The sequence below is a fragment of the Oreochromis niloticus genome, linkage group LG1, assembly GCF_001858045.2.
Source record: "Oreochromis niloticus isolate F11D_XX linkage group LG1, O_niloticus_UMD_NMBU, whole genome shotgun sequence".
NCBI lineage: Eukaryota > Metazoa > Chordata > Actinopteri > Cichliformes > Cichlidae > Oreochromis > Oreochromis niloticus.
In genome coordinates this window covers 23,530,454-23,550,769 of record NC_031965.2, presented here as the reverse complement: position 1 = coordinate 23,550,769, position 20,316 = coordinate 23,530,454, and the positions used below count along the sequence as shown (strand labels likewise).

General features: G+C 40.7%; 1 protein-coding gene across 1 annotated transcript in view; it reads left to right on the top strand.

Moving 5' to 3' along the window:
• The window catches only part of LOC100700991 (chromodomain Y like 2), a 48,276-nt gene that overhangs the window by 11,917 nt on the left and 16,043 nt on the right, over positions 1-20,316 (top strand). Inside the window, exon 2 of the mRNA XM_005467135.4 lies at positions 19,578-20,184. Coding sequence (XP_005467192.1) covers positions 19,578-20,184 — 607 coding nt within the window. The remainder of the gene's footprint in view (positions 1-19,577; positions 20,185-20,316) is intronic.

Sequence of the window (20,316 nt, the reverse complement as noted above, 5' to 3'; positions counted from 1 at the left end):
TTATACCCACTAGGGATGGCTGTAAGTCAAGAGGGGGTAGAGTAGGTCATCTTCTAATCGGAAGGTTGATTTTTTTGATCCCTGGTTGTTCCACTTTCCAGTCTGGATGTCGTAGAATTCTTGGGCCAGATCTTGAACCCTGAGTTGTTCTCTGATGTGTTCATCAAATTATGAATGTGTGTGAATTTAAGATAGAAATCACTTAGGTATAGAAACAAATGCTTGTGTGAATGGGTGAATGAGGCATGTTTTATGTAAGAGTTTTGAGTGAACTGTGATAGTATTGGGATGGAGCCTTTTTGCCTTCAGGACTACCTTATTTCTGTGTGGCATAGATTCAACAAGGTGCTGAAAATACCTCACATCTCCTGTTCTCACCATATCCCAAAGGTGTTCTGCTGGATTGAGATCTGGTGACCGAGGAGGCCATTTCAGTCTAGTGAATTCATTGTCATGTTTAAGAAACCAGTTTAGATAATTTCAGCTTTGTAACATGGGACATTATCCTGCTGGGACCAGTCATCCAAAGATAAATGCACTATGATCATAAAGCTTGATGTTGTGTGATGTTTTCAGCATACCTTGGTTGTAACAAGTGGTTTTTGGGTTGTCTGTGAAGGTTTTTGGGTTACCCTTCTGTTGGCTCAAAGTAGTCTGGCCATTCTCCTCTGACTTCTGGCATCATCAAGGTATTTCACCCAGTGAGCTGCCTATCACTAGATATTTTCTCTTTTTTTGTGTAGGGGAAAATGCCAGTAATTCAGCAGTTTCTAAAATGTTCACACCACTTATCTGATGGTAAATAAATAGTAAACCTATCCTGGTCCACAAACACATCAGCCCTAGTAAAGAAAGCCCAGCAGCGCCTCCATTTCTTGAGGGCTCTGAGATGGAACAGGCTGCAGACTGAACTCCTAGTGTCCTTCTACCGTGCCACTATCGAGAGTGTGCTGGTGCACGCCATCCCTGTGTGGTACGCTGGTTGCACAACAGCTGACAAGAAGAGACTACAGAGGATCATCAGAACTGCAGAGAAGGTGATCGGCTGTCCACTCCCCTCCCTGGACTTAATTGCCAGCTCAAGATGTCTCTCCAGAGCCAGGGCAATTACAAAGGACCACCTCCATCCTAACCACCACCTCTTCAACATCCTGCCCTCTGGAAAAAGGTTCAGATCCATCAGGTGCAAAACCAACAGACTAAATAACAGCTTCTTCCCGTGGGCTGTCAGAACTATTAATGGAAACTAAGAGTGTGTAAAGACTTCCCCAACACATCCACCCTGACACTGCTGTTGATCATCTATGTGCAATATCTCAGTCTTTCCATGTTCTGTGCAATATTTTTGGCTCAAGTGCAGTTATTTTGGTCCCAGTCTGGTTCAATGTTTCCTACACATACACCATGTATATAGTTCCACTCACACATGTACAGTGGCTTGCAAAAGTATTCGGCCCCCTTGAAGTTTTCCACATTTTGTCACATTACAGCCACAAACATGAATCAATTTTATTGGACTTCCAGGTGAAAGACCAATACAAAGTGGTGTACACGTGAGAAGTGGAATGAAAATCATACATGATTCCAAACATTTTTTACAAATAAATAACTGAAAAGTGGGGTGTGCGTAATTATTCAGCCCCCTGAGTCAATACTTTGTAGAACCACCTTTTGCTGCAATTACAGCTGCCAGTCTTTTAGGGTATGTCTCTACCAGCTTTGCACATTGTTGTAACTTTATTGCAGTCTATTGTTTGATAACAGCATTTTGGTTATTTTGTAAGTGATTTAAGTGTTAGTCATATGTTTAGTGAGAGCTGTTAATTATAAATTTAATTTTTTGCTAAAGGGAGCATTTAACAGGTATTTTCATTAGAAAACTGCGTTTCCCAGAATCCTTTGTGGTAGACGAAAGTTACTCTGGGTTTTAGCTAGCAAAGAAAGTTTCGGGAAGCCATTATATGTTGCTCTGATGTCGAGCAGTTTATTTGTTGTACACCCCTTTTTGAAGCCCTATATAAAGGCTATCGTTTCTACAATTGATGTCTGATCCATTTTTTTGGCTAAGTGCATTCGCCACAATATTTTTTGGTGCCGAAACCCGGGAGAAATGACCGAACAGGATTTATGCGGAGCCGCCGCCGAAGCTGCGGGAGTGGCGGATGACGAGCATCAGAGAGAAATGGAAAGAACAAAACGGAAACGTGGAACGATAAGAGGTGCTACCACACGACTTGTACATCAAATTGACTCCGAAATGGCTAAACCAGATCCGGACACTGACCATCTGAGCACATTACTGGAAATGCTGTCGGCAAAGGAGCTCAGTTTGTATGCCTTAGATAGTGAAATAGAACGTAAAACAGCTCTGGATGACCTGGAAATGGAGATCGAAAGCGCAGAGGAATATAAGGAGCGCATCATCCTGTCCAAGAGCCGTGCACGGCGCATAATTAAGAGAAATGAGGATTGCCGCGAACGAGCCGCGCATCAAAGGGTGAGTGACGCTAGCTCTGCTCATTCATTGGCACAGAGAGCATCGGTAAAACTTCCTAAGCTGATCATTCACAAATATGATGGAGATGCCAGTTTGTGGCAGGAGTTTTGGAGTCAATATGAAGCTGTTATTCACCACAATGATGCACTATGCAAAAGAGAGAAGTTTACATATTTGAAAACCTATCTCACTGGCCAAGCAGCAAAGGCAGTTGCAGGACTGATGTTGACAGATGAAAATTATGACAACGCAATTGAGTTACTGCAAAACCGATTTGGAAGAAAGGATGTAGTAATTAGTGCGCACATGTCAAAACTGCTGAACCTCACTCCTGTTAAAAAATCCTCTGATGTGCATGCTTTGAGGCAGCTGTATGATGAATGTGAAATTCAGATCAGAAGTTTAGAGTCATTGGGTGTAGTGTCAGAAAGCTACGGAAGCTTGTTATGCCCAATATTGCTAAAGATGATTCCGGATGATATAGCTCTTGAATACAGCCATCAGAGAAATGGAGATGAAGAGTGGAAAGTGTCGGAAATGGTCACATTCCTACAGAAGGAGGTTCAGAGCAGGGAAAGAGCGCTGCAAATGACAAAGTCGTACAACCCACAGAAAACTGAAAATAAACTGTACAAGCCACCGTTCAGTGATGTGAGGTTTAAAAGGTCTAGCATACAATCTACTGCTGCCCTGTACACAGCCAGCCAGAAACAAAACACCTGTATATTCTGTGAGTGTGAGGATCACAAATCGGAAAACTGCCCAAATAATGACACGCTTCAAAGAAAGGACAAGTTAAAGAGAATGGGGAGATGTTTTGTGTGTTTGGGACAGAAACACATTGCAAGATTCTGTAAGATTAAGAATGTGTCCTGTGAGAAATGTGGACGGAGACATCACGTTGCTGTGTGCGGTGGTGAAAAGGTGGATGTACAGGCCCCATCCCAACCAGAAGAAGCAGTGGTCTCCTCCGTGCTCCCTCATTCAGTAAGAGTGAAACCAGGTGAACAGAACACTGTGTTGCTACAGACTGCAAAGGTGTGGATTGAAGGCCCATCAGGCAGAAGGGTAGCTCGTTGCTTATTAGATGGAGGCAGCCAAAGAAGCTTCATACATGAAACGTTGGTGAAGAGCCTAAATTTACCAGTAATAAGGCAAGAGACATTGACACTACACACATTTGGGTCCTCTTTTCCCACAAGATCACAGCGCGGCATAGTGAAGGTCATGCTACAAAATATCTGGGATCCTAGCCAGAGTATTGTAATAGAAGCTGTGGAGACCCCACAAGTGTGCTCGGCAATAATGAAGGTTCCTGGTGAACAGATCCAGCATGAGCTTAAGAAAAGAGGACTACAACTGGCTGACTTCCCAGGATCCAATGAGGAACCAGAGCTTGCTGTCCTCATAGGAGCTGACTACTATTGGCAGATCGTGACAGGAAGAGTGGAGAGACTTACAGAAACATTGGTGGCACTGGAGAGCACCTTCGGATGGTCTGTTCAGGGGCCAGTCTCTGCATCAACTGTTACAGAGGCAACCTGCATGTTCATTCCCTGTGAGGAAGAGCAACTCCTCTCCAAGCAACTGAAAGCATTCTGGGAAATAGAGTCTCTGGGTATTACAAACGAGAAAACGAAGAACCCAGAAGATGATGAGGCTCTGCAGATGTTTGAGAGAACGACCATGTTTAAAGATGGACGATATCAGGTGGAGTTGCCATGGAAGCCAGAAAAGGTAGAGCTCTCAGACAACTACAGAGTTGCCAAAAAACGGCTGGAAGGTCTGAGTAAAAGATTTAAGAAGGATGTCACACTCTTCAGCAGGTATAATCAAGTGGTGGAGGACTACTTGGACCAGAAGATCGCAGAGGAAGTGACACCAAACAGCGGCACAGACTCTGTAATGTATTATATGCCTCACCATGCAGTGCTGAGAGAGGACAAAGCAACCATAAAATTACGAGTGGTCTTTGATGCATCGTCCCATGAAGAAGGCTGTCTGTCGCTGAATGACTGCTTATTTACGGGGCCAAATTTGAATCCAGATCTGCTCAGTGTTCTCCTTAGATTTAGGGAACATGAAATCGCCTTTCTGGCAGACATAAAACAAGCATTCCTGCAAATACGTCTTGCAGAAAGGGACAGAGATGCAGTCAGGTTCCTGTGGTTCTCAGGTGCACCAAAAGGAGAAGTGAATGATCACCTGCGCATTCTGAGGATGACGAGAGTGGTGTTTGGAGTTACGCCAAGCCCGTTTCTGCTTGCAGCGACAATTCAAGGACATCTAAAACAATATGAAACAAGCCAACCACAAGTGGTGAATACAATAAGGAAGTCACTTTACGTAGATGACTTCATTTCAAGTACACACTCAGTGGAAGAGGCGTATCACATAACGACGAATGCCAAAGAAATACTGGCGGCTGCTGGTATGGAGCTTTGCAAATGGATGACAAACTCAGCTGAACTGAGGCAGAAATGGGAGAAGAGCTCCACAAACTACATGATGGCACCTGAAACGAATGGAGTAGCATTAAAGGTGCTTGGATTAGTGTGGAGGCCAGAGCCTGATGATTTCACCTTTGACCTTAGTTCACTAGTGAGGCTTCTAACAGAGAAGAAAGGAACCAAACGAAGTGTGCTACAGTCCTCAGCACGAATTTATGACCCGCTTGGTTTTCTGAACCCCTTCACCATTAGGGTCAAGTGTATGTTCCAGGCAATGTGGGAGAGGGGGCTCTCCTGGGATGAAGAATTGCCACCAGATCTGGCACAAGAATGGCAACAGTGGTGTTCAGAGCTTACTCAGTTACACCAGCTTGCCATACCAAGGTGGTACCAAATCAATATGCAACAAGAAAGCAAAGATGGCTTGGAATTACATGTGTTTTGTGATGCCAGTGAAAGGGCATACAGTGCTGTGGCCTATCTGCAAGGCAAAACACGAGAAGGAGAAACGACAATGAGCTTGGTCGCATCTAAAGCCAGGGTGGCTCCCCTAAAGAAAATGACGTTGCCACGTCTGGAACTCATGGGAGCCGTGATTGGGGCCAGATTGGCGAACAACTTGATCATCTCGCTGAAGATGGAGCAAGCCCAAATAAAAATGTGGACTGACTCCATGATCACTTTGCAATGGATTTGCAGTTCGGCACAAAGGTGGAAACCGTTTGTTGCAAACCGAGTGACTGAGATCCAGACTCTTACGAGTCCTTCTTCATGGTCACACATCCCAGGGAAGGCTAATCCCGCTGACCTGCCCACAAGAGGACAATCAGTGGAGGCCCTACTACAAAACCAGCTATGGTGGAATGGCCCCAGTTTTCTTGTATCAGAAGATCGGATACATGAGTCTGAAGATCAAAACATTTCAGACGAAATGAATGTAGAACTTAAATCCAGTCATCAAATAGCCATTCAGTTTGCTGCTAATGACACTGACATCTGTGAACCAATACTGAAGCTTGAGAGTTACAGCAAACTGAAGAGAGTGCTCAGAGTGACAGCATGGATTAGGAGATTCATAACTAATACAAAAACAACAATGCAACCAAAGATGCAAGGTGAGCTGACAGCAAATGAGCTTCTTGATGCTGAGAAGTACTGGATTAAGGTTGCACAACATCACAGTTTTCACCAGGAGGTCCAGAGACTGAGGGTAGGAAAACCTGTGATGAATGACAGTAAGATTCAGGAACTGAAACCATTCCTTGATGAAGATGAGCTGCTTAGTGTCGGAGGCAGGCTGCAGCAGTCGGACTTCACATTCAGAGAGCGGCATCCTTGGATTCTGCCAAACAAACACAGATTTTCAGAACTGCTGATACAGGACTGTCACAAAAGGGTGATGCATTCAGGAGTGAGGGACACTCTTGTACAAATAAGAGAGAGATATTGGATCATCCGGGCTCGGCAGCTGGTTAAGAGCATTGTGACCAGATGCACTGTGTGTAAGAGGTTTAAGGCAAAGGCTGGGCATCAGCTAACCGCACCTTTGCCTAGGGACCGAATATCCGAGTCACCACCATTCGAAGTTACAGGTGTGGATTTTGCTGGGCCGCTCTATGTGAAAACAGAGGATTCTGTGAAAAGATCCTACATTGCCCTATTTACCTGTGCTGTGACACGAGCGGTTCATTTAGAGCTTGTGTCAGATCAGTCAACTGAGACATTTTTGTTAGCGTTGAAGAGATTCATTGCCAGGAGAGGGCTATGCAGAGTTATCTATTCTGACAATGCCAGAACATTTAAGAGAGCAGACCAAGATTTGAAGGAGCTATGGAAGACAATTAAAGACCCACATTTGCTGGAGTTTTTCTCGGAAAGAGGAGTTACTTGGAAGTTCATTGCAGAAAGAGCAGCCTGGTGGGGTGGATTCTGGGAACGTCTTGTCAGATCAGTGAAAATCTGCCTCAAGAAGGTGTTAGGTAGAGCTTCACTCCACTTTGAAGAAATGTGTACTGTGTTGGCGGAAGTTGAAGCTACTCTGAACTCTAGGCCTCTCACCTTTGTGCATAACGAGGTAAATGAACCGCAACCACTTACTCCAGCCCACTTTTTGGTGGGCAAACGACTGACATCTCTACCACCCAAGTCAATCCCGAAGGACACACACCATCCAACACCTAACAAAGAGGACATTACTCGGAGATGGAGATATCGGCAGAAACTCATGACCAACTTCTGGAACACCTGGAGAAGGGACTATCTGTTGGAGCTGAAGTCAGCTCATTGCTGTGACGCTTCAAAGTCTACACCCCTAAAACTAGGGGATGTCGTGCTCATTGGGCATGACAACCTCCCCAGACAAGTGTGGAAACTTGGAAGAATTGAAGAAATGTTTCCTGGTCGAGACGGTCTTGTTAGATCTTGCCTAGTTCGCACGACAACGGGGACTCTGTTAAGAAGACCGATTCAGTTGTTGTATAACCTAGAGCTTTAGATGAACAGATTGTTCATCGGGGGGGAGGATGTTGTAACTTTATTGCAGTCTATTGTTTGATAACAGCATTTTGGTTATTTTGTAAGTGATTTAAGTGTTAGTCATATGTTTAGTGAGAGCTGTTAATTATAAATTTAATTTTTTGCTAAAGGGAGCATTTAACAGGTATTTTCATTAGAAAACTGCGTTTCCCAGAATCCTTTGTGGTAGACGAAAGTTACTCTGGGTTTTAGCTAGCAAAGAAAGTTTCGGGAAGCCATTATATGTTGCTCTGATGTCGAGCAGTTTATTTGTTGTACACCCCTTTTTGAAGCCCTATATAAAGGCTATCGTTTCTACAATTGATGTCTGATCCATTTTTTTGGCTAAGTGCATTCGCCACAATACACATCTACAGACTGAAATTCTTGCCCATTCTTCTTTGCAAAACAGCTCCAGCTCAGTCAGATTAGATGGACAGCGTTTGTGAACAGCAGTTTTCAGATCTTGCCACAGATTCTCGATTGGATTTAGATCTGGACTTTGACTGGGCCATTCTAACACATGGATATGTTTTGTTTTAAACCATTCCATTGTTGCCCTGGCTTTATGTTCAGGGTCGTTGTCCTGCTGGAAGGTGAACCTCTGCCCCAGTCTCAAGTCTCCAGCTCAGTCAGATTAGATGGACAGCGTTTGAACAGCAGTTTTCGGATCTTGCCGCAGATTCTCAATTGGATTTAGACACCAGACAGGTCAGGGATAAAGTTATTGAGAAATTTAAAGCAGGCTTAGGCTACAAAAAGATTCCCCAAGCCTTGAACATCCCACGGAGCACTGTTCAAGCGATCATTCAGAAATGGAAGGAGTATTGCACAACTGTAAACCTACCAAGACAAGGCCGTCCACCTAAACTCACAGGCCGAACAAGGAGAGCGCTGATCAGAAATGCAGCCAAGAGGCCCATGGTGACTCTGGATGAGCTGCAGAGATCTACAGCTCAGGTGGGGGAATCTGTCCATAGGACAACTATTAGTCGTGCACTGCACAAAGTTGGCCTTTATGGAAGAGTGGCAAGAAGAAAGCCATTGTTAACAGAAAACCATAAGAAGTCCCGTTTGCAGTTTGCCACAAGCCATGTGGGGGACACAGCAAACATGTGGAAGAAGGTGCTCTGGTCAGATGAGACCAAAATGGAACTTTTTGGCCAAAATGCAAAACGCTATGTGTGGCGGAAAACTAACACTGCACATCACTCTGAACACACCATCCCCACTGTCAAATATGGTGGTGGCAGCATCATGCTCTGGGGGTGCTTCTCTTCAGCAGGGACAGGGAAGCTGGTCAGAGTTGATGGGAAGATGGATGGAGCCAAATACAGGGCAATCTTGGAAGAAACCTCTTGGAGTCTGCAAAAGACTTGAGACTGGGGCAGAGGTTCACCTCCCAGCAGGACAACGACCCTGAACATAAAGCCAGGGCAACAATGGAATGGTTTAAAACAAAACATATCCATGTGTTAGAATGGCCCAGTCAAAGTCCAGATCTAAATCCAATCGAGAATCTGTGGCAAGATCTGAAAACTGCTGTTCACAAACGCTGTCCATCTAATCTGACTGAGCTGGAGCTGTTTTGCAAAGAAGAATGGGCAAGAATTTCAGTCTGTAGATGTGCAAAGCTGGTAGAGACATACCCTAAAAGACTGGCAGCTGTAATTGCAGCAAAAGGTGGTTCTACAAAGTATTGACTCAGGGGGCTGAATAATTACGCACACCCCACTTTTCAGTTATTTATTTGTAAAAAATGTTTGGAATCATGTATGATTTTCGTTCCACTTCTCACGTGTACACCACTTTGTATTGGTCTTTCACGTGGAATTCCAATAAAATTGATTCATGTTTGTGGCTGTAATGTGACAAAATGTGGAAAAGTTCAAGGGGGCCGAATACTTTTGCAATCCACTATATATATATATATATATATATATATATACACACACTGCTTTTTATTTTATTTTATTCTATTTATTTATTTATTTATTTTCCACCTTCGATGTATATTGGTTTCTCTTTTTCTTACTTTAGCACCTTTGTGGTCCAGCTACCCAATTTCGCTGTGCAAGAAACTGCACAATGACAATAAAAAGCTCTAAGTCTAAGTAAATGGCCTGTATTTGTATAGCGCTTTACTTAGTCCCTAAGGACTACAAAGTGCTTTACACGTTCAGTCATCCACCCATTCACACACTGGTGATGGCAAGCTACATTGTAGCCACAGCCGCCCAGGGCTCACTGACAGAGGCGAGGCTGCCGGACACTGGCGCCACCGGGCCCTCCGACCTTCACCAGTAGGCAACGGGTAAAGTGTCTTGCCCAAGGACACAACGACCGAGACTGTCCAAGTCGGGGTTTGAACCGTCAACCTTCCGATTACAAGACAAACTGCCAACTCTTGAGCCATGATCGCCCCAACAACCAATGCAACAAGTCACTTAAATCACCTTTCATCCTCATTCTGATTCTGGGTTTGAACTTAAGCAGGTCTTCTTGATCAAGTCTACATGCTTAAATGCATCGAATTGCTGCCATTGCAGATATTTCCATTAACAAGCATTTAAACAGGTGCAGCTAACAAAGTGATTGGTAAGTATAATTTACATAATGAACCGAATGTTGTATTCAGTAAAACATGATCTAGTGATTGAGACCATAAACTCATCAGGAAAGTGTTTACTGAGGCCAAAGTTCATTTTCATATCGACCTCTATACAACTAGACTCACATTTTGCGGCCAGAGGAGTTGCCCACTGCTGGCCAATAACTGTTACATTTTTACATTACCACATACAGGATATTGCATGTACTTTGATTTTGGCTATTATATGTAAAGTGATCACTTAGAGGGTGACGGTGACTGCAAGGAGGTTGTGGGTTGCAGTGCTGGGTTGGTTAACCAGTCAAGAAAATGGATGGGTAGATGATCACTTAGAGGGAGAATTAGAGGCAACTGAATGTCTATTTTTTTTGGGGGGGGGGGGGTCTCTCATCATGTACAGACTCCATCTGGGTGCAGCCTTCTATCCCTTTTGAAGATGGTAGAGGGGAAACATTGCAATGGAAACAATTCCTTTTTTTTTTTTTTTTTTTTTTTTTTTGATAAGTGCTACTTTCAGGGCAGTCTCACCAAAGAAATATGAAAAGTCACTAAATCTAGTGACGGTATTGTAAAGCTGGGAACATTAATAAGCAATGCAAACCAGCCACCTTTTCTCCTTGATTTTATGGGCTTAGAACTTCATCACTTTGCTAAAGCTTGTGATGAAGCTTTAGCAAATCCTAACCAGTTACTGCTCCTAAGGTTTAAAAAACTGTCATTAGAAATTTTCAGTTAAAGCCATTTCTAGAGTTTGATCTTTCTTTTAATTCTTCCAAATTTGTAACATCCAGTGACCACAGGGTTCACAAAGCAAAGGAGAGAATTTGACATTAAAGCTAAATGATGCTTTAAAATCAGACAAAGGCTGTAAAAATATGTTTCTCTAGCTTGCAGTTTCTATTATCTGACATGTAATTTGGAAAGGGGAGCTAAGGAGAACTGTGGATATAAAAAGAAGATATGGAGCGCAAAGACAGTTCAGATAAAGCTTCATGTCTGCTTGGAGGAAACCCCCTCCAAGCAGACAAATAGCTTCATTAGGCGATGTACTGGTTACTGTGTCGTATTAAAGAATAGACGGGGTCTACATGGGAAAGTCATCTGTGACCTCTTCAAAAGAGTGATTGACTACAATATTCAGTGCAACTGCTGGATAAGCCTAAATAATTTTGTAATCAAGTGCCCTGGAGAGATGGATTAAAAAGACTAGCCACCATTCAATTTTAGCCATTTGTTTAGAGAAAAATGGAGCAGTATTTGTTAAAAAGAACACATTGCCAACTGTTAGCATGGGGTTGGAAATTCTGTTTTAGTGCTGTGAGTGCTAGTGTGAAAAGAAAGACTGAACCTACAGAGAAAAATGGGTTCCATAAAATAGTCAGTCAAGACAAGAAAACTAAAAAGAGGCTTTTCATGACAGTGATCCAACACTATAAAAATGGCCCCTATTGTCTCTTGACTGTAACATTATTCAAAATTTGTTGATAGATTTTTTAACATGCTCTGCATCTAAGGCAGCCTCATTATTTCAGAACTTCAGACCGCATGCAAAAATGTTCTAATATTCCCCATAGTTGTGCATCTATTTATCTTGTATGCATTCAAAGCCATTTTCAGAATCTGAGCTGTAGAGAGTGTATCTGTTCCTTTCCTTTTTAGAAATCAACAAAAATATAAAATTTGACAAATGTGCCTCATTTTTGGATTATGTTTAGGGCTTGTGGCTATGGTTTGAATATATTTCACAACATATGGTGCAATGGCAACACAAGATGTGCATATGCATTGTACATAATCAGGTCATATCAAACTTTCAATGCCATAATAGTGGTTTATGGGATTGAAAAGCTTTTAGAAGGCTAAATGTTTTCTGCTAAATAGGAAACTACAGTGAATTGACTTTTGATCTCCGGCTTGTGTAAAAGTTCTTGGGCAACATACCAAAGCCTAAAATTGGGGTTGCGGGTTAAGCACTGTGGGTGGTTAGCAAGATGAGAAAAAACGCACATACAGTGTATTTGTAGTGGTCAGAGGTATTGGCTTTTAATGATTCCTTTGAACAGTTTTTCCAGCGTCCAACATACATCTTGAATTACTTTAAAAAACAAGAACTTGGAACACAAGTTGGAATTCATTTTTATTCCACACAGGGTCTAAATGATACACATTGGCTCAAATGTATATATACAGCTCAACTAATAATTTTGATACATTGTCCTGTTGGAGCTCCCAGTGTCCAAGTTTGAACCCCCGTTTTGACATGAAGTTGAAGAATTTCTAACTACTCTTCCTCCTTTATTATTCCATCCACTTGGGCAATGTATCAGTACCACCGACACCAACATAGCCTGAACATGATGCTACCACTACTGTGCTTAACAGTTGTTACAGTGTTCTTAGCTCTAAAAGCGTCAACTTTAGCAGTTCAAAAATAACGTTTGAGCCATTTGGCCACAATGACAATCTTTATCTTTTTTGTCCATCAAATTTTCACCCAGAATGCATTTGTCATATTCATGTGGGCAGCTGCAAATCACAGTCAGTGATTCTTTCTTGGTTGGCAAACTCACTTTACTGTGAACAGTGATGATGGTGTTCCTCCAGTTTCCAGTTTATGACAGGCTTGACAGTTGGTAGTTCCTGGGTTGTTCCTGAACATCATAACCAATTTCATCTTATCTGAGGGTGAGAGTTTGGGCCTTTTTTTTTCCAGACCTTGGCAAAGTGGTAACACATCCAAATAACTTTTACTTAAGTTCAGTTGTTTAAATCAGTGATCCAATGATTATTTGTCAGTCTGGAGAACGCTGTCAAACAACATATAAGACAATGTTTGTGCTGATAAAGAGAAACTAGCAGTTGCAGTTAATGTTAAAGTAATATTTATTTATATAGTAGACTTAAAACAATAGAGTTCACTAAATTGTTTTACATTGAAAATATATAAGTATCCATTAAAACAGAGCAGAATACACAACATTAAAATAAAATAAAAGCAAACCATGCAATGCAATCTTCTAAAATTATGTCACACTGCAGCCAAATGCCAAGGAGAATAACTGGCTTTTTAATAAAGCTTAATTGCCTGTAACATCTAGCACTGCTGATGAGAGGTTAGATTTGTAGGTTTGTTGCTGCTGCTGCAAAAGCACAGTCATCTCTGTTTTTTAATCTAGTTTTAAGAGCATGTGTATAAAAGCAACTGGTTAGTTGAAAGAGCTCTTACAGGTGAATGAATGTGAAGCAGCTCAGATAGATACAAAGGGGCCAGTCCATTTAAAAGTTTTAAAAGTAAGCAATAAAATCTTAAATTCAATTCTAAAAAAGACAGGGAGGCAATGAAGCGTGAAAGGACTGGGTAATATGTTCATTCTTTTCACCCCTCATCCGTAAAAGGCTGATGGGGTGTTGTTGTCACCCTGCAGGGCAGGCGGACAGGAGTGTGGACCACCCAACTTTGTGAACATGATAACTCAAGGAAAATGATACACTTATAGTATCTATTAAAAACCCCGGAGCATCACCATTCCTGGAATATTACTTCTGAATCCTTTGTCTTTCTGTGATGAATATCAATACGAAAAATTGAGTTTTGGAATCAATTTTATTCCTGCTATTTTTTGTTTTGGTTCCAAGCAATATTTCATTTTTACCCCACGGCCATAAAAGGCTGATCAGGTATTGTCACTCTGCTGGGTGGGCGTGTCTAACTTTCCTTAAGACTTTGGAAATTGATCCTCATCCAGGCTCTCATGGATCTCAGCTGTTCAATCGTTTAGTCAATCTTCATCACTAACCAGACATTCCTAGTCCTTGGCCCTGTCAAGTTAAGACATTGTAGGACTTTTAGCACCACTTACTAAAAGACTGCACGTGTGCATGGATGTGTGTTTATGCATGCAAGACAAAAGGGAGAAGAACGGTAGTGCACAGACCTTTGGAGATGGGCGGTCATTATAAGCATAGCAGACAAAGGATTTTGAAGCTGAGTGGGTTGTTTGAATTCCTTGAGTCTCTGGGTTTTCCTCTAACACGGGTCGAAATTCAGAAGTGAGTCTATGTACAAGAGTGAGAGAGAGATGGAGAGAGAGAACAGAAAACTATCTCAAGTGTTGGTTTGAAATTCAACAATGACCTGTAAACAAACTCGGTAAGCGTCAGCAAGAAAAGGGGTTATGATCATGGTGAAATAGAAGGAAAAATAAGTTTTTCGTTTTGTTTTTTCATTCTTTTAAAACCAGTCCGTGGTTTGCATGGTGATTGGATAGCTGTAACTATAAACTACTAGAACAAAGCCCCATTATCCTTTGGTAAGTGGATGGTGGCAAGGCAAGAAAACATTCATTTGCTCATGGCGAAAAAAATATGCTGCTATCAGGAATTTGATTGACGTCTATTTTGATCAGATGATACCGTGAATCATCAGTTACCATCACCTCTGGACACAAACGCTTGTGTTGGATAGTCAGCCTCCTTGCTGGTTGTTGTAGAACATTCAGGATCTTTACTTCTTTTGCCTTTGCTGTTGGCAGTGAGCTTATTTTGTCTGTGCACCTGTGAAAATGTATGTTAGGGTGTGCTCACACTAGGCACGGTTGCTTCATTCCAAGTTTGAGCATGAATGTCCCTCCTCACTGCCTGCCGTGCTAACACTGCCCTTAACAATCTGAGCCTGAGTACGCATCAGTTTGTCTCAGCATCTCAACTCTTCTCATTCCCTTTCTCTTTCACACATGTGCATGCCTTCCTGTAGAGGAAAAGCAGGACTTTTTTATGGCATTCTCTGGGACAGTGGTAGCACACTGTCCATGGACATATTTGTCATTTACTTGAATTAATAAATAATCAAACTGAACCGATCTTTTTTTTTTTTAATCCCAGACATCAATCGCACTAACCAAAAGAATTGGATTGAGCACCTCCTTTGAGTTTTATTATTATGCTTTTATAAGTCTCTTTAATATAGTACAGTGTAAACATTGCTACTTACAATATTTTTTTCGCAGCCATGGAACTCCAATTAATTTTATGATAGCTCCCAAACCTATAATTAAAATTTAATTACACATAATGCAGTTAAAAACTGTTTAAACTCCTGCTTGGACTACTTGTCCGCTAAGAAGCTTTGCTCCGAGGCAGCCCCAATTTCTGCTTTTCCTAAATGAGATCAGTGTCATATGTTTCAACTGAAGTTGCTGTGGAAATGATGCCTTCAGGGGATGTTGTTTACACTGTAGGTTGTTGGTGTAGCTTAGATGTCCATTTCAGTGGGATGATTTGTTTGGATGTGCTCAGCTTTCCTGTCTTAGCAGGTTGAGTTCAGTGTTTGGTAAAACCATTAAATTTGAAAATAAAATCTTTATCTAGATTAACTCTGAAGCATTTTTGTAGTGATTTGTGAAATGTGTTTACTGGACTGCTCTCAATTATTTCATTTGAAATGAAAAAACTAAAAATTTCCAATTCTCCAATGGTGGTTGGAGTACCTTAAATTTCTCAATAATCATTCATTTTATGCTGATATTGGTGAACATAATATACACTAGTCATGAATTAAATTTATGTTGATGGTGTCAAATGACATTTTGATCATGGTCCCAGTTTTTTTTTAGTAAATCTTAGCTGAAATTGTGTTTTTATCTTGTTAGACTTCTTCTTTTTTTGTCTATCCCACTTCCCAGATTGTGGCAGCAGTGCACATTTTGTTATTTTTTTCCAATTGAAAAGAGCATGAGGTAGAGATTTATTCATCATTTGTTTGTTTAGACTTTTTTTTTTTTTTTACTGTAGGCACAAGTCTCTTTAAAAATGAGCAGGAAATTATAGTGTTGGCACAAGTTTAACAATAAAATGGTGCCATCCCAAGAAAAATTTGACAACCTAATGTAGACCCAGTTTTCTTGCAAGGACATTGTTTCAACATTGCACGTTGATGCCACACATGAAGTCATTCTCTGTAGCAGATGCTTCAGCATCAAGTTTTAAACCTCTCCTTTTGTGTATGCAAGTGCACACCATGTTGAGGTTTTATCCTTCTTTCTCCTCTCTGCATGTATCTCTCTGCTTGGCTGCTAACTCTGACATTATCTTAGACTGTAAGCAACCTAATCATCTGTTCATTTCGCTGCCACCCCTGCAGCTCACCCATCAAAGGCTGTTTACTTCTGTTAATGTGCACAGCACATCTGAGAACATGATGAGCAGTTATTACCAAAGCTATACTGAAGCCTCTGATAAAACCTCCCAGCCGATTAACACGGGTCTCATGACTCAAAACCTGTTTCTTCAGAAGAAGTCATATGGATATTTATTTCATATATTCTTTTTGTCTTTTGTTTTTTCTTGTCATTGGCAGTAAAAGACACAAAAGCTAAACTTAACATTTGTTTTAAGAGCAACTCGACTGCTGTAAAACTCCAAGATCCTCACATGATACCTGAGGATGTACTATTTTTTTCTACTTTTTTTTCTTTTTAGCATGACTGTACTCTCACATCTGGCAGTGATTATTATGAAATCTCATCAACCTTTTGATGCTCCACATAATTGAGCCTTCAGTGTATCAACAGTGGAGCCTGTGTTTATTTGTATGTTTTGAAAAATGCCATTAGTGACAGATTTTACTGGGATGTTTCAGTTTGTTGTGTATGTTTGACTTGGTTTTGGTGTGATGTGGTTATTATGGGTGTTTTGTATTCTCTGTGATGTGATAATGTGCATGTGGCTGTTTGCGATGGACCGATGGATCAGACAGAGAGTGAGGCCCTTAGTTTTGTCTGGCGGTGACATTTTGTTGCCATTCTAGGTTTAGTTTTGTTAGATATTGTGTGTTTTCTTTTAGAAAAATTCCAAAGTGAAAACCATTAGAAGTTACATAAATGTAACAAAATACATAAATGTAATTTAACATAGCATTTATTTACATAAATTTATATAAATATCATGTTGCATAAATTAAATAAATGTTCTATTTTTTTTCTTTCATGTGAAAGTCTCTATTGACTTGTAATTTCACCTTCAGTCTAATCAACACCTTTGCGAATCAAGTTGAATGCAGTCAAATTGAAGTGCAAATTAATGAGTCGTTTCATTATTGAAGTGATTAGTCACACATTGTGTATACCACAATCATGATTCCACACTAAGAATACCATGGACTTTGTATTGTTTATGCAACAATAACTTACTTGTATCCATGGTTTTGATTAAAAACGAATGACAACTATTCACTATAGCCAGTTTTTTTAATTAAATCTGAGATATTTGCTTGTCTGAGTGTCAGAAAGAAATTATGTGATGTGTGTGTTTGCTTTGTACCAGTTGAATTTCTATTTTGTTACTCCTGATTTATTCAGTTTGTAACAATGACTTCAGAAGCACTTCGATTTTAGACTCCTGCCAAGACCAATTATACACACCTTGGTATTTTTCTCAAATAACTGATTTCCAATTAAATGTAAAGGTTTCTTCTTTTGCCCATGTGCCACCTGTCCTCATCTGTTCTCTATAGAATTATAAAATACACTGGCTCGTCTGGTGTTTGGCTTCAAAAAGCCCATTTTTAAGGTTTCATCATGAAAACAGCCTGCAGCTCATCTTGGCTTCACCCTGGTTCTTATCTTTCTTCCACAGGGAGTTAGCTCTTATCTTGAACTTGACACATGTCACACAATGTTTCTCTTTTTTAAACGATCTGGCACTCCTTGGCAATGTTTCAGATTATAAGGGATCATCTTCTGGAAAACATACTAAATGTGGTCAGGCACTTCAGTGTACCCATTAGCTTTTGATTTTAGTTATGTGCAAATCTGGTAAATGACACAGAATCAGACCTCTGAAGGTGCATCATCATCAAGTTTATCCAAAAGTGCGGCACACACTTTCACAAAAACCCTCTTTCCATCAGCATAAAATCATATAAAGGAACTCAGACACTTTAAGATAAATTAAAATAAGTAAGCCACAAAGATGAATCAAATTTACCTGGTACAGATTGCGTTTTGAATGTAGACAATAAATATATATATTTTTTAATTTAAGTAAAACAGTTCTGCTGTTTGTTATTTTCATGATAAACCAGGTTTTAGCCCAATATCAAGCATTACCAGAGGCCTGTACTGTGAAATAGGAATTTATTTAACCGGGAAGTCAACTCTTGACTTTAGTCTTAGATGGGTTTGAACCCTCTTAAGAACTGTGATTTATTAGTTAGCCGGTAACTTCAGAGTTAACGCTAAGTTTTCAGTGCTACATAGGTGGTTTTTGCTTGGGTACATGGTAAATTATGCTGAAGACCAAACCTAATATATGGCGCAGGTTATGTTCAAGTGATCAACAGGTATGAAATCAGTCTGCTGAACAATTAGTTCTCTGAAAATAACACAACATTCCTAGAAGATCCCTTCTGAATCCTTTGTTTCCTTGATGAATATCAGTAAGAAAAAAAGGTGGTTTTGGAATCAATTTTATTCCTGCTATTTTTAGTTTTGGCTGCAAGCAATATTTAATTTTTAATTTTTACTTAACTTTAAAGCTGATTAGGTATTGTCGTAACCACAACCAGTGGGTGGGTGTTCAGGCGGTGTGGACACCTACGTTTGTGAATGCAAGAATGAGGCGATTTAGGATTTTTATTGCTAAAAACCTCAGACAAAATTGGATCTCAGTGATCTCAACCTCAAGGTTAAAGGTTAGAGGTCAAGTTTTCTGAAAATCTTGTGAATGCAATAAATTAAGAAGTCACTTCAGATTTTCAAATCAATATCATATGTGTCAATGTGTCTAAAAAGTTTGAATCCCAGTTACCTCAAGGTCAAAGGCCAAGTTTTCTGAAAATGTTGTGATCATAATAAATTGAAAAAGGAGTCACCTAAAGTTTTCAATATGATAACTACGGTCGAATCTGCTAAGACACAGACACTGCATGCTACATGTTGCTTTGTTATTCATTTAAGTTGTAGTCCTGCAGAAGGATATTCATCTAGGTGCCAAAAAAGAAGCTGCTATACTAAGTCTGTGGAGAAGATAGTCCAGAGTGACAAGTTGCTACCATGTGAGCATGCAGTAACCTTCATTCCTTCAGTCAGATCAAGTCTCCACTTGTCACATCCAGTTTCAAGACTATGAAGTGATGATGGCTGAAGTTTAGGCTTCAGAACAGAATGTGTGACACGATGGTGCCAACAACCATTTTTATTTTATTTAGTTTTTTAATGTACTGTCTATCATCTGTCTCTCTAGCTTTAGCTGAGTGCGTTGCTTTTAAGTTAGGCTGCTGCATAACTCAAATGGGTTCCCAGAAGAAACTGGGAGGTGGTGCTGAGGTACTATCTGAACTGTGAACTCAGAGAATCTTTAACACCCCTATGTCATACTTGTGACTAAATAGTGGAAATAAAAGCGGGGTTAAAGACTCAAACACAAATGCATTAAGTGTTTTGTGATAATTTTTGTCATTAGAATATTGTCTAATAATCTGTTCTTCTATGTTGTACTTTTTTTAAAGGTGGAGCAGATCGTGGATAAGAGGCGGAATAAGAAGGGTAAGTGGGAGTATCTAATTAGGTGGAAAGGCTATGGAAGTAAAGAGGACACCTGGGAGCCAGAACACCATCTACTACACTGTGAAGAATTTATTGATCAGTTCAATAGCTCAAGACTGCACTCACACAAACGGCCTAAAGTTCCCAAAAACCGTGGAGAGCCCTTCATCCCTAGCCACCTTTCTGCAACGGATGACTCAAGAGCTAGATCTGAAGTTCGAAAAAAGAAAAGGACTAGTGGCTCAACTGTGGGGGTGAGAGTAGGGACTGTTCCGGGGATTGGAAGTGGAGGATCAGGACCCACTCAAAAGCAGAAGAAAGTGGGTGTAGGACCTGGAAAACATGCTTTAGGGGACAGAATGAGCAAAGCCATGACATTTAAAGCTCCTCCACCAGGCGGACCTCCCTTTGTCCCATCATTGAGGGTTCCTCATAATGGACTCCAGAATGGAGAGATGGACTCTCTCATGTACAGGACTGCAGCAAGGTCACAACGACCACCCTCAGACAGGGTGGATGGAGAACTAGGACATATGGAAGCCAGCGGACAGCAGTTTACTACTGAACTAGGTAAGTTATTAAGAAAAGCAGATAGTATGGTAAACTAAGATGATGTGATGCTGGATTTTTGAGGCATATATTGTTATAGAAATGCGATTGTTGTCCTTATGCATGCCCATTCAAACCTGTGCTCCTAATTCT